At 40.1% G+C, this 18,863-nt stretch overlaps 1 protein-coding gene across 11 annotated transcripts in view; it reads left to right on the forward strand.

Moving 5' to 3' along the window:
• Window positions 1–245: 245 nt before the first annotated feature.
• The window catches only part of CCDC171 (coiled-coil domain containing 171), a 294,601-nt gene continuing 275,983 nt past the window's right edge, over window positions 246–18,863 (forward strand). For 4 of the 11 annotated variants that reach the window (XM_008520254.2, XM_070590720.1, XM_070590717.1 and 1 more), the window contains exons 1-3: window positions 684–1,101; window positions 9,695–9,852; window positions 18,466–18,601. In XM_008520254.2, coding sequence (XP_008518476.2) covers window positions 9,809–9,852; window positions 18,466–18,601 — 180 coding nt within the window. In that variant the 5' untranslated portion in view covers window positions 684–1,101; window positions 9,695–9,808. Of the gene's footprint in view, window positions 519–683; window positions 1,102–9,694; window positions 9,853–18,465; window positions 18,602–18,863 lie in introns of those variants that run through there. The other 7 variants (XM_070590718.1, XM_070590723.1, XM_070590722.1 and 4 more) reach the window with 3 other exon arrangements.

Raw genomic sequence — 18,863 nt, forward strand, 5'->3', positions numbered from 1 at the left:
GGATTTGGTTTTCCCATCTCCTCGAGGCCGCAGCAGATTGTGAGGCAGCTACTGGTAGAAACCAAAGTATAAATTATCAACAGGAGGAAGGCGTGTTTGCGCCCGTGTGTGTATGCGTGTGTGTGCGCGCGCCGGGGGTGGGGGTAGGGTAGGAAAGAGACGGAACACTTGCTAAGGCTCCAAGGACTTTTTTGAGAGATACTTCGTTATGTAATATTTATAATGAAAGGCGCTGCAACCGCATCAGCGCACTGACCCGCATTCTTCCGGCCCTGTTTACAACCACAAGCTGGGATACAATGGGGATGGGAGGAGGGGACAAGCAGCGCCGTGCAGGCGAAGAGCGGTCCAAACAGCGGGAAACCAGCCCCTGGCGCAGAAGCCGAGCCCGGAGGATTTCCCCCCGGCTCTGGCACCCGTCCACGGACCCCGAGGCGCTGTACTGGCTTTAAGGATCAGCAGGAGAGCTGGTTTAAAAATGCAGGATCTGGGATCCAGCCTCCCAAGATTTTGATTCGGTAGGCGGGTAAAAGGGTTAGGGCTTAGGAATCTGCAGTCAGTCCGCTCTCTGGGGATGCTGAGACGGTGACCTGGGGACCTCACGCTGACTATGGCACACTGGAGCGTGGGCAGCGGCGGTCTCGCGCCGAGGGGGCTCGCCTGGCGCGGGACCGCGCGCGATCGCGAGCGCGCCGCTCCCCAGCAACGGCGCATGCGCCAGCTCGCCGTTCAGCGAAGCCGCCGTAGCTTCGCGGGCCCGGCTCCTCCAATCGGAGCCCGGCGTTCTCCGAGCGCGTCTCCTGGAGCTGCGGGCTGCGGGAGGCGGGAGGAAGGGGCGGGCCCGGGCGGCCAGCGAAAGTCTGGGGAGGTCTGCGAGGCTCGTCAGGTCTCCGGAAGTGGCCGTTGTAAACACCTCCGTGGGGCTTGTCCCCTGAAGTCCCCTTTGCTATTTGTTCCCCCTCCCCGGGTCCTAGAGTCCGTCAGTTTCCAACAGTTTATGCTCTGACCCCCGCCATCTGCCTGGGCCTCATTCTACCATTGAGATTTGAAGCCGCCTCTGGGGTCTTGGGTGTGCGGTCTGGACCACGGGAGCCCCCTGAGGTAACCACGGGGTGTGGGGGCTTCGAAGCGAACGACTTTGGCGGGCAGGTGTTGAGAGGAACGGTATAGGGGGCTTCGGTGAGAGTTATGGGGGACCCCGAGTTAGTTTGGAGGTGTCCTTGGGGCAATTCGCGTCGTCTGTGGGGACACGCCTCCAGCTCCCTGGACAGGGCCTCCCCGCCCACTTGGAGGAAGATGTCCCTGGAGCATCCTAGCCAGAAACCGCTGCCGCAGTACCCAGAGAGCTGGGTAGGGACCAGAGGGCAGGACCCAGGGGGCCTGCACTTGGAGCTGCTTAGGTTTACAACTCCGGACTGCCGCTCTCTTTCCCTCTCGAGAGTCAGTAAGTCCTTCGAGGACAAGGACCACGGTTTTTGACATCCTTTTTGAAAAATGCCAGCCACACACTAGACACTGTATAAATATTTGCTAAACGGAAGAGTGAGTTGTGCTAGGCTGTCTTCTGTAGCTTCTCCTGCTTACCCTTCAGGACTTTAAGAGACTTAGAAAAGTCAGCCGTGAGTTTTTCTGAGGCTGTAAATTTTCTGCAGAAGTGGAGTATCCTTTTGACTGTTCCTTATTCCATTATGATATTTTCTTAGGCAAATACATGTTTTTTCGTTCTAAGTAGATCTCAAATGATACTGCGTAAGTTTACTTGAGAAGCCATTTCACTTGGTGTCCGACTCTTTTGAATACATTATACAATCGATGTTTTGCAGTTGTTCCCATAGTCTTGCAGAAAAGAACCTGTCATTTGTCATTTGTTTTATTGAACAGTTAGTGCCTGCTAACAACAAAACAATGGTAGAGCAGGAAATGAACATGTTTTCCCCATGATATGAAGAGGAAAGAAAGGCAGTGCAACCTGCTAAGAGGAAAGATGAAGGGAGTAGTTTTAGGCTGGAGCTTTCTGGATTAGTCCTGGCCGACTTTGATTAGCTGTGTGACCTGAGCAAATAACCTAAGCTCCCCAGGCATTAGATTCCTTATGTGTCAAATAAGAAGGATGGACTTGGTCTCTAAAGTCCCATTTAATTCTAAAATTCTTTGATTGTCTCCGCCCATGTGTCTTGGTCTTCTTTTGAAGGAACCAAACATCCCCTTTAAAGGTGAAATATGTAACTCTTCAGATATAACTCTTCAGACATCACCAACACAGATGTGGTTATGGTTGGAGACACCACTGTGTTATGAAAGAAGATGGACTCAGGAGATGTGGCTTTGAGTTCTAACCCTCCCACTGAGCATCTTTTTTTTTTTTTTTTTTGAGGAAGATTAGCCCTGAGCTAACTACTGCCAATCCTCCTCTTTTTCCTGAGGAAGACTGGCCTTGAGCTAACATCAATGCCCATCTTCCTCTACTTTATACATGGGATGCCTATCACAGCATGGCTTTTGCTAAGCGGTGCTATGTCCACACCCAGGATCTGAACCGGCAAACCCTGGGCCGCTGAGAAGTGGAACATGCTCACTTAACCGCTGCACCACTGCGCTGTCCCCCTGCTGAGCATCTTTATACAAGTTAGTCAAACTATCCAAGCCTCAGTGTTCTCATCTGTGAAATGTGCATAATAATCTCATAGGGTTATTGGGAGGATTCAGTGAGATCAGGTTATGCTTAGTGCAGTATCCGGCATGTAGTAAGTGCTCAGTATTGTAGTTTTTATCTTTTCATCATCTCCCCCTCCTTTTTCCCGTGATCTGTGCAGACACACTGGGAGATGAGTACATTCAGGATGACCTGCTGAAGGACTCAGATGTGGGGTAGGAAAACTTTGTACCAGCAGTGGCTCTGAAGTCTAAAGTAGAATTGTCTTTCTGGCTGGTACTTCTCAGGATGTCCAGATAATTGGTCTTTTGGCCTCAATTGCTCTATGACCAATTTCTAAAAAACTTCTTATTGAAGAATGGTATACATAAACATCCCCCCATCTATTTTAATAAGAATGGTGAGACTAGTCCAACTCCGCTACCAAAAGAAGATTGATCTATTCATACGTTAACATAAAAAGCTGATCTAAACGTTGCCTGTATCCATCACTGCTGTGGGATGGCCTGGTTTTGGTCGAAGCCTGTGGAAGTGCCATCTGGATTGAGAATCCACCAGAGGTCTGAGTCATCTTTCATTAAGAAGACTCTAACTTGTAGTTAGTTTGCATGGGGAGAAGAATCATCTGTGTTTGAGAAATATGCAGCAGGGAGCAGGAGTGCTTCCCTGATAACTGAGGTCTCACATGCTCCCTGGCTGGGGATGAGCCATGTCTTGAAGGCCAATAGCAAGGCACACAGCAGAGTTCTGGAGTCAGCCAGTTTGGGTTTGAATCCAGACTCTGTCACTTACTAGAGATGTGACTTTGGAAAAGTGACTGACTATCTTTAAGCCCTAGTTTCCTCGGGTATAAAGTGAGGATCTTAACAGTATCTTCCCTTGGAGTTAGTGGAGAGTGAAGTAAGATAATCTATAGAAAGTTCTTAGCACTATGTCTGGAGAAGGGATGTTTGTCATAGTTGGAATGATAACAGCAGGCAATGGATTTGAGGTATCAGGTAATTGGTTCGTAGATAATGACGTATTGAATATTTTCAAGTGGAAAGCACTGTCTACAGAGTTACACAGATATTGAAGACAAAGGCTGACACTGACCGCATCACATAAGGAAGTTTTAATTACTCATGCAGATTAACCTGAGTATTTAACTTGTGGAGTTTGATAGGGAAGTTGCAGGTAAAGCTAGGAACACATATTATGTGGGGACCCTGCATTCTTTGACTTAGCTTACTGTTCCACTGACATTTTCACTGCTGTACCTAGCTACTTGACTTTCCTCATGTTTCCTTGCTTTCTTTTCACTCTGGTGGATGAAAAGGGAGATTTTGCTACATCTCTGCCATGTTCAATAGCATAGAAATCCCTTTGTAGTTTAAATTAAGCCACAGACCTAACTTTGGCTCTTCATTGGTTTAATATTCCTAAAACACACAGAAGTAGGCCCTTGAGCCCTAGTGTCATCAGGAGCTAATATCAGAGAGAGAGGAAGAAAAGAAGAGTGCTAAAGGAGACTTTAGCTAGGATTTTTTTATGATGAGGAGTTTTAAAAATTGAGATATAATTCACATAGCATAAAGTTCATCATTTTAAAGTATATAATTCCATGGTTTTAAGTATATTCAGTAGGTTGTACAACAATCACCACTACATAATTCCAGAACATTTCCGTCACCCCCAAAAAGAAACTTTGTACCTATCAACAGTCAGAGCCAATCCCCCCCTCCCTACCCTCTGGCCACCATGAATCTGCTTTCTATTTCTGTGGATTTGTGTATTCTGTACATTTCATATGAATGGCATCATACAAGATGTAGCCTTTTGTGTCTGGTTTCTTTTACTTAGCATAATGTTTTCCAGATTCACTCATGTTGTGGTATGTATTAATACTTCATTTCTATTTTTTTTGAAGATTTTATTTTTTTTCCTTTTTCTCCCCAAAGCCCCCCAGTACATAGCTGTATATTTTTAGGTGTGGGTCCTTCTGGTTGTGCTATGTGGGATGCTGCCTCAGCATGGCCTGATGAGCGGTGCCATGTCCGCGCCCAGGATCTGAACTGGCGAAACCCTGGCCTGCCAAAGTGGAGCGTGGAACCTTAACAACTTGGCCACAGGGCTGGCCCTTCATTTCTTTTTATGGTTGGATAATATTTCCTATTTTATTTGTCCATCGATCAGTTGGTGGACATGTGGATTGTTTTCACTTTTTGGCTATTATGAACAGTGCTGCTATGAATATTTGTGTACCAGTTTTATTAAAGTCCAGTAATTATCTTAGAATGTATCATTGTGTTAGTTGTGCTGTGTTCTCAGATGTGCAGTTTGTTTTTCGAAATGCAGATTAAAATCTTTTTGTATTTCAGGAAAGTTTTCTTGAATTACAGTTTTTAGTGTTTGTTCTGTCTCCTTGCTTTGATCTTCTTATTCAGGACTCCTGTTATCTGCATGTTGGTTATTCTTTGCCTCTTTTTCAGTAATTTGTCTGTCTTTTGAATCCTTTTGATCTCTTCCTTCATTTTTTTATTTAAACATTTTTCGTGTTTCATTTCCTATATCTTTCAAGGCGTTTTTGTCGTATCTGTTTACTCTCAATGTTCCCTCTAATTTAGTCTTCATTACTGAAATGATTTTTTCTTTTATTTCTAATTTTTTCTGATAGTTGTCACCTTATTTCTGAGTTTTTTGAATTCTGATTCCTATTCTTTCATGTCCTATACCATTTTGCTAATGTCTTTTAGCTCATTTTAAAATAGTAAGTGATAGTTTTCAACTGTTTTGTGGGCATGTCTTTCTGTTATGCTTTCATTTGTTGGATTCTGCTCTGCTCCTAACTCTCTTTTTTCTTACGTTAACTTTGTATGAGATTTGACTGCACTACTTCTCTTTTGCTTATTTTTCTGGAAGATTCATTTATCTGAACTTTGAGAATGGGACAAGGTTCAGGAAAGCTTTTTGAACTTCATAGAATGCTGTCTGGTGTTGTTTTTTGTGAGTGTTAAAAACTATGATGGCTTGCTTTCTCACATTTCTTGGCCCTGTTTCCTCCTACAGTTTGGTCTGGGCCATCTCTTTACTTTGTCTTTATTTTCCCCGTCCTGCTCAATTTTGATTCCATCCTCAGCAGTTTCTCTTTAGTGTGGGCCCCTGTCCAGGAAGGAGGCCTTGGCAGGTCAGTGTTGAAAGTTCATGAAGACTTTCTTACCATGTACCCATTTCATGTGTCAACTCTTGGAATGGGCAGGCTTCTCCCAGTTTCATCTGCTGCTCTCAAATTGGCCTACTGTGCTTTCCATTAAGTATCTCTTGACTCTTTGGGAGTTCTGTTAAATGCAGCCTTGTTCTTTCCCTCTGCTTTCTCCTCTGTAGACACCTCAACTCCCATGCAGGTTTTGTGGCTGCTGGAGGTTTGCCCTTATTCATTTGTATTTTATGGTTCTTTTTGTTGTCAATGTTGCCCATGATTTTCTAGTTTTTCTTTGTAGTTACCTTAGATAGGGTTTTTAAACTCCCTCGTTTAAGTTAATAAGGAAATTAAACTATAGAAAAACAAAGAGACTTTATAAAAGACTTAGACAAGCAGGGCTGGTGTGAGAACGCTGTTTTGTATTTTACCTGTCACTCAACTTCTTTTTTTTTCTTTTTAACTCTGCAAGAGCATTTTCAAGCTTCTTATCCATATTAGTTTTGTATTGTTGTGTAACAAGTTACCACAAACTTAGTGGCTTAAAACAGCACCCATTTATTATCTTTTGGTTTCTGTAAGTCAAGAGTCTGGGCACAGCTTAGGTGGACCCTTGGTTCAGAGTTTCGGTAGGCTGCAGTCAAGATGCTGCCTGGGCTGTGTTCCCATTTGAAGGCTTGAGTGGAAAGAATCTGCTTCCCAGCCCATTCAAGCTCTTGGGGGCATAATTTATTTCCTGTTGACATGTATATGACTGAGAGATCCAACTTTTTATTTGCTTGTTGGGTGGAGGCTGCCTGCAGTTCCCTGCCATGTGGCCCTCTCCATGGGCAGTTCACGCCATGGCAGTTTGCTTCTTCAAGGCCAGCAGGAGATTGTCACTTTAGTCTGCTAAGACAGAGTCTTACATAACATAACGTAATCATGGAAGTGTTATCCCATCACCTTTGCCATATTCTGCATCCCATCACCTTTGCCTTATTCTGTTGCTTACAAGCAAGTCAAGTTCTGCCCACAGAAGAAGGGAGAGTATCGTACAAGAGAGAAACACCAGGGAGCAGAGATGATGGGAACTATCTGTCTACTGTGTTATCTGTGTCAATGATCTGGAAATTGGCTAAATTTGCTCCTGAGCTATAAAAGACACTTTCTGGAAGACCATTCAGATTTTAAGATGTTGGATACCAAAATAATGCACTGAACAATGATGATTCTCTTCAATATAGCTTTATTAAAATAGCTGTATTAAAATTTGGTAAACTACCTCTTCCTACACTTCTCTGCCCAAGATAAAAACAAGCAAAAGATAACAGACATTATTAAGACCCTAACTATGTAAATTCTTCCCCTGTGAGGTAAATAGAGGTTCTTTTTTGTGCCTCTTGTGACACATATGCACACACACGTGTGTGTGTATTTAGTCTTTTTCACAAAAATGGAAACTTTTATATATGTACTTTTGAACTTTGGACATTACTCTTCAGTCTGGAAGAGTCCATTCCTTCTAAGTTCTACGTCTTTTACGTCCATTCTGAAGGCAGTTTCTCTGGAGTTTGGGAGCATGGTTGTGAGGTGAAAATATTTTGGGACTTAGTTTCAGAAGAGCTTCGTTGAGTCCTCATTGTCTCCCACTTAGTAGCAAATCATTTAGCCTCTTCGAATCGGGTGAGTTTCCTTAATTGAAATGAGGATAATAAACCTGAGGTAAGATGATTTATGGTTCAACTCTTTGTAGCAACAGTGGCCTTGTAGAAAGAGCCTAGGCTTTAGAGTTAGATAGTTATGGGTTTGAATCTTGGTCCTGTAACTGTGTGTCTTTTGGCAAGTTACTTCTCATTTCTGAGTCTTAGTTTTCTCCTTTGAGCAATGGGATGATCTTTACCTTGCAGTGTTGTAAAGATCAGAGTACTGTATATAAAGTACTGAGTACGGTGCTTGGCACTGTCGTAGGTGCTCAGTAAGTTAACGACAATGGTATTTGTTTGTCTACCACTATTCCCAGACTTAGTCTTTTAGGTCCTTGGAGAAGTGGTTCCCCCCCGCCCCATCTGGGTGAAAATTCCATCCTCTTTGTCCTAGGTCAGACTGTGCTACTGTCAGCCACATGAATTGCTGACTGTTTTAAAGATCCCTTGGTATCTGTCTAGAGGAGCCATTAGTCAGTTCTCAGCGCTGTGGTTGAGTCTACGTCTCAGTTGCTTGTTTGAGTCCTTTTCCTTCAGTGGTCTCTCTGAAGGGGGGTTGTTTATTGGGAGTGAGGACAGAACAGTTCAACCTTTTTTTTTTGGGTCTTCAAGATATTACTCTGCACCTACAATTTCACTAAACAATTCTTTTACTTTCTTTTCTTTTTTATTTATTTTTTTTTGAGGAAGATTAGCCCTGAGCTAACTGCTGCTAATCCTCCTCTTTTCGCTGAGGAAGACTGGCCCTGAGCTAACATCCATGCCCGTCTTCCTCTACTTTATATGTGGGATGCCCACCACAGCATGGCTTGACAAGCGGTGCCATGTCCGCACCCGGGATCTGGACTGGCGAACCCCGGGCCGCCGAAGCGGAGCGTGCGAACTTAACCACTGCACCACCAGGCCGGCCCCAACAATTCTTTTATTACATCTTTCTTCTGGACCAAATCACCCCAAGTATCACCCATTCCCTTCATTTATCTGGGATCATTATATTTTCTCAGAGCGTTCTTTGTTCTGCAATAGAAACTGACAGTGACTGAGCACTGTATATGTGCTGTATATATTATTTAAGTCTCAAATATATATGTTGATATAGTTGTTCCTTTCCTATGGATGAGGAAACACCCTCAGAGTGTTTAAGTGACTTGCCCACGGCCACATACTTGTAAGGTACTTACTGGAATCCTAACTCAGATCTCTCTGAGTCCAAAGCTCATGGTCTTAGAATATTAGACTTTTTTTTTTCCTGCTTTATCTCCCCAAACCCCCCCGTACACAGTTGTATATCTTAGTTGCATGTCCTTCTAGATGTGGGATGTGGGATGCTGCTTCAACATGGCCTGACCACTGGTGCCATGTCCGCGCCCAGGATCCGAACCCAGGGCCACTGCAGCGGAGTGCTGAACTTAACCACTGGGCCATGGAGCCGGCCCCTATTAGACTTTTTTTTGAGGAAGATTGGCCCTGAGCTAACATCTGTGCCCATCTTCCTCTGTTTTATATGTGGGACTCCTGCCACTCCTGTTTAAAATGTTTACCCAGAGATTCCTTCATACTGTAGTAAAGTAATTTACTTTAAATGGTTGGCTCTATCTCATTTGGAGTATCTGCGGTAGAAGAGGGTTCCAGAGAGAAGGCCAGTGTAAGTGACGATACTCTCCTCTTTTCTTCTTCCTGTTTATCCCTTGGGAGAAGGCCTTTGAAAATTACCATGAGATCTTTTGTTTGGGAGTACATTGGCCTCTTTGATTGTAACATTGCAGCAAAAATATCTCATTTATGAAAAAACTTTGGGGACCCAAAAATGTCCCTGGACTTCATTATCTTTCAAACTGAATTCTGTGCCCTAGAGATAGGCACTACATGTTCTTTTTCTAGTTCAAGAACAATTTGTCACTGTTTTATTACACTATTTTTTCTTTTTATTTGAGAAATTAAAATAATCTAATAGTATTAACTTGTTCTTACAAGAAGGAACATCTTTCCAACATTTTGTCATTTTTGCTTCTAATCTTTTTTCAAAAGAAAACATCACGGCTTTAAAAATACGAGTATTTACGTGTTTCTTAGACAATAATTTAAAAAATACAAATAAGTCGAAGAACAAAAGAAAAATCACCTGTAGTCTCAGGATTCACATATATAACCATATTATATTGTTTACTATTTTAACAGACTTCAGCCCCTCTAACCTGTAAGCCACAGACATCTTGGACAGTTTTAATCATCAATAACGAAGTATATCATTAAGAAACAGTGGGGTATTTTGAAAGAGTTGGAAAACGTATCATGAGTTTGAACACTTCAAGTAATGCCACTGGTGATACCCAAAGGTAAGCCTCCTGTCTCTTCCTTTAGTCAAGGAATGCTTTTGTTGCAAGGAACAGGGAGAAGTAAGTGTTGGAGGGGTTGATTGGAAGAATTCTCATGGAATGGTAAGGGGAGTAGAAATTTCATGGGACTGGAGGAGCAGGAATGATGCCTCATGGGAACGGGAGCTGCACCTGAAGACTTTGTGCTGCTCTTTGTGCTCCTTCGCTACCTCGGTCCACACAATCACAGGTCTTTCCCCTGCCCCTTGAGACTTGCTTAGTCTCCTCCGTTTCTCTGCATCTTTTCTTCTCTGTATGTTTCTTCTTATTCACATTTCTGGGTGGTCATTACTTTGGCTTGCCATAATCTCTGTGGCTCCAATTCCTCTTCTTTCCTCATTCTCCCAACTCTAGTTCATGACTTCTTTTCAAGCTTTCTTTTAGTTTTGGCTCCTGTTGCTAACGCCTTTACTTGGAGTTTATACTCCAAGAATTGCTATTGCTCATCTTTTTTGTTCTATTGATATCTGCCTTTGGGTGAGGTGCCTGCCTTTGGTTTATTCCCCTGTGATGCGAAAAATATAAAACTCTGAGTCTATAATATAAAATGAAGCCATTTTGGAGGGTGAAACCCAAAGTGTGGTTTACAAAGAAATAAGTGCAGAAATTGAAAGTAAGCATTTTGAAACTTTTATGATCATGTAACAGGGTATTTTCTGTTTGTTGAATCTAATAATAAGACACTTGGGGTTGTATTTTATCTGTTTTTAAAATTTCTTTTTTAGTAATCCATTTTAAATATCTTTGACAAAGGCGTCATTTGGTGGGGGGAATAGTCCTTGCTCATGTTTAGTGTAAGAAGAACTGGCGTAGACTGCCTTTTCAGCAAGGCTGTGTGGGTGGGGCAAGTCCCATGACTAACATGTACTTCACCTATAAATAGGATTTGCTATAGGAACATTTTCCACCTACCTTTAGGAGCTACCTTAAGTCCTTTCTGAACAAGGTAGAAAATAAATGAATAACATAGAAACTTTTTTCTTTGCCAAACTTTCACCTCAAAGAGTACTTTTTTTCTTTTATCAAATGTTGCAAGGGTTGAGAGTGAGGTCTTATCAGCTTGTTCTTCACCGCCACAGTGGAGTATGGTTCAAAAACTGCCGAAGAGAGGGTCTTCAAGGTTCCTTCTTGCTCTGATTTTCTGTTTTATATATGTACCTGTATATATGTATATTTGAATGCAAATAATACAGGTATTTTTAGAAAAATTAAAAAATACAAATGAATAAAACAAGAAAACTACTTATAATCCTACTGCTTAGAGATAACTACACCTGGTATTTTGGTATATACTTATCCAGACCTTTTCTTATGAACATATAAATGTATATATGTTTATATTTTTTTTTTGAGGAAGATTGGCCCTAAGCTAACATCTGTTGCCAATCTTCCTCTTTTTTTTTCCTCCCCAAACCTGTACACATAGATGTATATCCTAGATGCAGGTCATTCTAGTTCTTCTATGTGGGATGCCACCACAGCATTGCTTGATGAGTGGTGTGTGAGTCCACGCCCAGGATCCAAACTGGTGACTCGGGCTGCTGAAGCAGAGCACGTGAACTTAACCACTTGGCCACAGTGCTGGCCCCATAAATACATATTTCCAAAATTAGAATAATATTTCACATTATTTGGTGTCTTCCCTTTTCAGTTTTGGGGGAATATCTTATCATATCAACATACGTCTGTCATAAGTTTTTTGTTTTTTTTTTTAAACATTGGCACCTGAGCTAACAACTGTTGCCAATCTTCTTTTTTTTTTCTGCTTTTTCTCCCCAAATCACCCCGGTACATAGTTGTATATTTTTTTCAGTTGTAGGTCCTTCTAGTTGTGGCATGTGGGACGCCACTTCAGTGTGGCCTGACGAGTGGTGCCATGTCCGCGCCCAGGATCCGAACCAGCGAAACCCTGGGTCGCTGAAGCGGAGTGCGTGAACTTAACCACTCAGCCACGGGACTGACCCCTGTCATAAGTTTTAATGGCCATATTACTCTTCAGAATTCTAGAATCTGGATAAGTGAAGTTACTTAAACTCTCCTATTTACCACTAATCTACTTTCTGTTTCTATAGATTTGCCTTTTCTGAACAAATCATGTAAATGGAATTATACAATATATGGTCTTTTGTGGCTGGCTTCTTTCACTAGGCATATTATTCAGGTTTATCATGTTGTAACATGTATCAGTACTTTGTTTTTATTGCTGAATAATATTTGCTTGTGTAGATATACCATGTTTTGGTTACCCATTCACTACTTGATGAACATTTGGGCTGTTTCCACTTTTTGGTTATTAAGAATAATGGTGCTATGAACATTTGTGTACAAGTCTTTATGTGGACATATGATTTCATTTCCTTTGGATGGGTTTTTAGGAGGAACATTGCTACATCGTGTAGTAAATTTGTGTTAAATTTTTGAAGAAACTGCCAAATTGTATTCTAAAGTAGCTGGACCGTTTTACATTTCTACCAGCAATGTATGAGAATTTTGAGGTCCCTCCGCATCATATCCAGTAGTTGTTATCTTCTGACTTTTTGATTATAGCTATTCTAGAGAGTGTGAAGTGATATGTCATTGTGATTTAATTTGTATTTTCCTAATGAGTAATGATGTTGAGCATCTTTGCATGTGCTTTTTTGCCACTTATATATCTTCATTGCTGAAAGTCTATTCAGATCTTTTGCATATTTTTTTGTTGTTGTTGTTTGAGGAAGATTAACTCTGAGCTAACGACTGCCAATCCTCCTATTTTTGCTGAGGAAGACTGGCTCTGAGCTAACATCCATGCCTATCTTCCTCTACTTTATATGTGGGACGCCTAACACAGCAAGGCTTTTTGCCAAGCGGTGCCTTGTGCGCACTGCACCTGGGATCCGAACCGGTGAACCCCAGGCCGCTGAGAAGCGGAATGTGTGAAGTTAACCGCTGGGCCATTGGACCGGCCCCTCGCCTATTTTTATGTTGGGTTATTTGTCTTTTTGTTATTGAGCTTTGAGTTCTTTATGTAATCTGGATACAAGTCTTTTATCAGATGTATGGTTTGCAAATATTTTCTTCCATTTGTTGGCTTGACTTTTCATTTTCTTAATGTCTTTTGCAGTGCAAAAGTTTTTAATTTTTGTGAAGTCCAGTTTATCAGTTCTTTCTTAGGGTTTGTGCTTTTGGTTTCATATCTAATAAATCTTTGCCTAATTTAAGATTTTTCTCCTATGTTTTCTTGTGGAAGTTTTATAATTTTAGTTCTTACAGTTAGGGCTGTGCTCCCTTTTAAGTTATGTTTTATGTTTGGTGTAAGGTAAGGGTCTAAATTCATCTTTCTGCATGTGGATATCCAGTTGTTTCAGCACCATTTGTTGATGACACCATCCTTTCCCCATTGAATTGCCTTGACACTTTTTTTGAAAATTAATTGACCAGACATGTATGAGTTTATTTCTGGAGTCTCAATTCTGGTGCATTGATCTACATGTGTATTTTTAATTCATTTCCACACTGTTTTGACTACTGGTGCTTTATGGTAAAGTTTTTAAATTAGTAAGTGAAAATCTTCCCATTTGTGCTTCAAGATTGTCTTGGTTCTTCTGGGTCCTTTGCCTTTCCATATAAATTTTAGGATGAGCTTGTCAATTTCTGCAAAAACAGCCTGCTGGGATTTTGGTGGAGATTATGTTGAATTTGTAGATTAATCTGGGGAGGATTGCCACTGTAATAATATCGACTCTTCTAATACATGAATGTGAATGTGGAATGTCTTTCCATTTGTTTAGGTCTTCAATTTCTTTCAACAGTAATTTATATTTTTCAGTGTACAAGTCTTACACTTTTTGGTTAAATTTAATCCTAAATCTATTTTGTTCTTTTTGATGCTGTTGTAAATGAAATTATTTTCTTAATTTCATTTTTGGATTGTTTATTGCTAGTATATAGAAATGTAACTGAATTTTGTATATTGATCTTATATTCTGTGACCTTGCTGAAACTGTTTTTTAGTCCTTGTCTTTTTATTTCTTCATGGATTTCTTAGGATATTCTTACAGGATCATGTCCTTTGCAAGTAGACACAGTTTTACTTCTTCCCTTTCAATATATATGCCTTTTATTTCTCTCTTTTTGTGCTTTTTTAATTTTTGTTTTTGCATGATTGCACTGTCTAGAACCTCCAATACAGTTTGGAATAGAAGTATTCATAGCAGACATCATATTTGTCCCCAATCTTAGGGGAAGCTTTCAGTCTTTCACCATTAAGTATGATACTAATTGTAGGTTTTTCATAGATGCTCTGTATCAGATTGAGGAAGTTTCCTTGTATTCCTATTTTGTTGAGAGTTTTTATCACAAATGGGTGTTATCACAAATGGGTATTAGATTTTGTCAAATGCTTTGTATCAGTTGAGATGATCGTGTAGTTCTTGTCGTTTATTTTAGTAATATGGTATATTACACCAATTGATTTTCAGACATTATACCAATTTTCTATTTTGGGGATAAATCCCCCTTGGTCATGTTGTGTAATCTTTTTAAGATGTTGCTGGATTTGGTTTGCTAATGTATTTTTAATTAATTAATTAATTTATTTATTTTGGGGAAGACTAGCCCTGAGTGAACATCTGCTACTAATCCTCCACTTTTTGCTGAGGAAGATTGGCCCTGAGCTAACATCTGTGCCCATCTTTCTCTACTTTATATGTGGGATGCCTGCCACAGCGTGGCTTGATAAGCACTGCGTAGGTCCATGCCTGGGATCTGAACTGGCAAAGCCTGGGCAGGTGAAGTGGAGTATGTGAACTTAACCACTATGCCACTCGGCCAGCCCCTTATATTTTTTATTTTTATTTATCTATTTATTTTTTTGAGGAGGATTAGCCCTGAGCTAACTACTGCCAATCCTCCTCTCTCTTTTGCTGAGGAAGGCTGGCCCTGAGCTAACATCCGTGCCCATCTTGCTCCACTTCATATGTGGGATGCCTGCCACAGTATTGGCATGCCAAGTGGTACCATGTCCGCACCCGGGATCCGAACTGGTGAACCCTGGGCCACCGAAACAGAATGTGCGCACTTAACCACTGTGCCACTGAGCCGGCCCCTATTTTTATTTTTATTATTTTATTTTATTCTTTTCCCTTTTTCTTCCCAAATCCCCCCAGTACATAGATGTGTATTTTAGTTGTGGGTCCTTCTAGTTGTGGGATGTGGGACACTACCTCAGAATGGCCTGAGGAGCTGTGCCATGTCCGCACCCAGGATCCCAGCCAGTGAAACCCTGGACCGCCAAAGTGGAGCGTGCGAACTTAACCACTTGGCTCCAGGGCCAGCCTCGGTTTGCTAATGTTTGGGTGAGGATTTTTTGCGTCTGTATTCATGAGGGATATTGGTTTATCATTTTCCTTTCTTATGAGGTCTTTGTCTCACTTTGGTGTTAGGCAATGCTAGACTAACACCAATGAGCTGGGAATTGTTTCCTCCTCTTCTAATGTGAGGATTGGTATATTTCTTCTTTAAATATTTGGTGGAATTTCTATTGAAACCATCTAGACTTGGGCTTTCTTTGTGGTTAATCTTTTAAATTATTAATTCAACATCTTTATCTGTTATAGGTCTATTCACATTTTCTGTTTCTTTTTGAGTTATTTTTGGTAATTTCTGTCTTTGTAGGAATTTAAATTGTCTAATTTGTTGGTGTAAAGTTGTTTAGAGTAGTTATTATAATCCTTTTATGTTAGTCGTGTCTTCCTTCTTTCATTCTTTGTTTTTATAATTTGAATCTTTTCTCTTTTTCTTTGTCAGTCTATCCAAATGTTTATAAAATTTGTTGATTTTGTTAAAGGACCAAATTTTGGTTTCATTGATTCTCTCTATTGTTTTATCTTAGTCTTATTTTAAAAAATTACTATTGCATATGCACATCATTTGAAGAATCTTATTGTTCTGCAAAGCTTACTTACTGCTCTTAGGAAAATAGCAGTACTGATTTCCTGAGACAGATCACTTTCTTGTTCCCTAGAAACAATCTTTTTCATCTCTCTGAGATGATTTTAAATCTATGTCTCTTTTTTTTTGTAGTCTAATTTTTATCAGTCACCATACATTACAAGTCATTTTATTTTATTTTATTTTTGAGGAAGATTAGCCCTGAGCCAACATCTGCTGCCAATCGTTCTGTTTTTGCTGAGGAAGACTGGCCCTGAGCTAACATTTGTGCCCATCTTCGTCTACTTTATATGTGAGACACGTGCCACAGCATGGCTTGCCAAGCGCTACCATGTCTGCACCCGAGATCCGAACCAGCCAACCCCAGGCTGCCAAAGCAGAATGTGTGAACTTAACCGCTGTACCACCGGGCCAGCCCCAGAAATCTATATCTCTTAAAAAAATTTTTTTATATTTCTATTTAATTCTCCAGGTTTTGCCATTATCTGCTGACTCCCCAGTACAGAAGATCATAGTTTTCATTCATTCATGCCTCCCCTTTCTCTCCTTTCCACATATAGTGGTTATAGTGATATTGTAATCTTGCTTAGATTAGTTATTCAATGTTTACATTATTACAATTATGAAAACTTCCCAGTTGAGCCATATACTAATTTTTAATAATTTTTCTCTCTTGTACATTTTGTTTTCCTTGGATTTAATAGTTGTCTCATTTATCATTTAGTTTGCTTAAATTCTGTGAACTTAATCATGAATTCAACTTCATACTCCAACCAAGTTGTATAAATCTCTCACTATGTTCAAATAGTGCAAGTGTTTTGTAGTTTTCTGTTTTCATCATCTTAAAGAAATCGCTCCTGGCAGCTTGGGCCAGTCCAGTTGGGACAGATGGCCCTTTACGGGCTTTGCTGCACAGTTGTCACTGGTGTGTCCTTTCTTCACTATCTTGGAAATCCCTTTGCTATTTTCTTGTCTTAAATACTCTGCTTCTAGGATCCTGTGTCTTTCTCTTTCTTAGTTTAGGTTCTTATTTTGGTGGAGCAAATCTTCCATTATCCTGTTGAGAAAGTTCATGGGAGGTAAATATTTTGATGCCTTTCAGATCTGAAATAGTCTTTCTCTTACCCTTGTCTTTGAGTGGTAACTTCTTGGGCATAAAGTTCTAAGTTGGGAATTATTTTCCCTCAGAATTTTTTCAGGCATCTAGGAGATTGTTCTTTTACATTTGTTTATTTAATTTTTCATTTCTTAGTTTGTGTTTTTGATTTCCCAGAGCTCTTTTTTGTTCTCTGAGTATTTTGTTTTTTATCACGTCCAGTTTTTGTTTTCTGAATGTTATTTTCTCTCCTATTTTTCTGAGGATATTAATGTTAGTTTCTCTCTCTCTCTCTTTTAAAGTTGTCTTTTCCCTGCATTGTCTTCAAGGGCTTCTTCCACCCTTCCGTACTGCCCCCCCCTCCCGTATCTGTCTTTCATATTAGATGCCTCCTGACTTCTGGTGATCCTTAGCTATCTGTTCGTATTTAAAAGTAGGGGCCTAAAAAGATGGTTGGAAGCCCAGTGTGTGAGACTTTTTCTGTTTGTGGCTTTCTTTGTAGGTGATCTGGTTAAGCTGTTTTGCTGGAGAACCCCTGGTATTAGCCTCTTTAGGTTTTTTTTCACCCTGTTGGTTAGATTCTCCAGGAAAGACCCTTCCCATTTCTGCAGGGCTCTCATTTATTAGATAACTTTTTACTTGAGCCTCTTGTTTTTAGTCTGGAGCCCTAACTCCATTTATATCTGAAATCTCCAATCCAGAGACCTTCTGTTTTATCATCTCCAGGGAATAAACCCCTAGTGTTGTGCCAGAGTCGGGAATAAATTGGTACCCAGTTGTGTGGTTTATAGGGTAGAGGATCTGAGGATCTCATTATTTGTTTGGCAGACTTTCAACCAATTCTCCTGTTTTCTGCTCTACATTTACCCCCTTTTCAAAGGTGTTTCCAATTAACTGCATTTTTTGGGGCTCTGGTGTAAATCAGGTTAATTTCCCCACTGTTGGCTTTGAATTCAACTGTCTTATGTAAATCATTTACCACCTGTCTACTTGCTTTCCAGCTTCCAATGTGTTATTGCTATTGTTTTGTCTTCTGTGCTCTTTCTCCTTGTGGGTTTATACTTCTAAATTCTCTTTGCTGTTGTTTTAATTAAAATTTTAATTTTAATTTTTTGGAGAGAGTAGAGTGCTTTAGTCTGCTGTTTTTAAGCAGGAATCTGTATTCTCTTATTTATGCTTTTTCTTTTTGTAATACGTATTGCATTTACAATCAATGAAATATATCATTTAAAAATGTAAAAAGGAAAGAACTCAATCTCTTCCAAAACTACTCAGCTCATGATAGGATCAGACAGTCTTTAAAAAGGTACCAATCTTGAGCAACGTGGTGGTTTCCCAGTGGACAGTGTTGTTTCTTGTCATATATTGCTTTGCGTTTTTACCTAGCTTTTGCAGTTGACATCTTTTACTAGACTGTAAGTTTCTGTAGGGCAAGGACCGTATCATGTTCCCTGTGTTTTTTGGAAAAAAAAGTTATCAGAAATACCAGAAATGTAGTGATATATAACTTAATGAGAATTATATCTTATTATGATCTTATTTTATAGGTTAAAGAATGCCTCATCTGATGTAAAACAAATGCTTAAAAGTGAAACAGACTTAGATGTTACTGCTGATCTCAGAAAGAAACTCCATCGGGCTAAGAAAGAAAAATTAGAAATAACAACTAAACACAATGCAGAGGTAGAATTTATTTTTCTCTCAAATAATGTTAAAAGTAGAGTTTGATTATTTTAGATTATTTCATGTTACAAACTTCATGTTTAATGTTTATCACTGTAACATTCTTGTGCTAAAAAGGGAATGATAAAGAAAACATATTTTTTTAATACAGTGGAATAGTGTAGAAGTGTTAAAGTAGAAATTTAATGAATTATGTTTATTTATGTGTTGTCTTAAATTTATTTTAATTAATGGGTTAAGCTTGATAAAAAGTATTAATTGA

Source organism: Equus przewalskii, chromosome 22, assembly GCF_037783145.1.
Source record: "Equus przewalskii isolate Varuska chromosome 22, EquPr2, whole genome shotgun sequence".
In the NCBI taxonomy this organism is placed as follows: domain Eukaryota; kingdom Metazoa; phylum Chordata; class Mammalia; order Perissodactyla; family Equidae; genus Equus; species Equus przewalskii.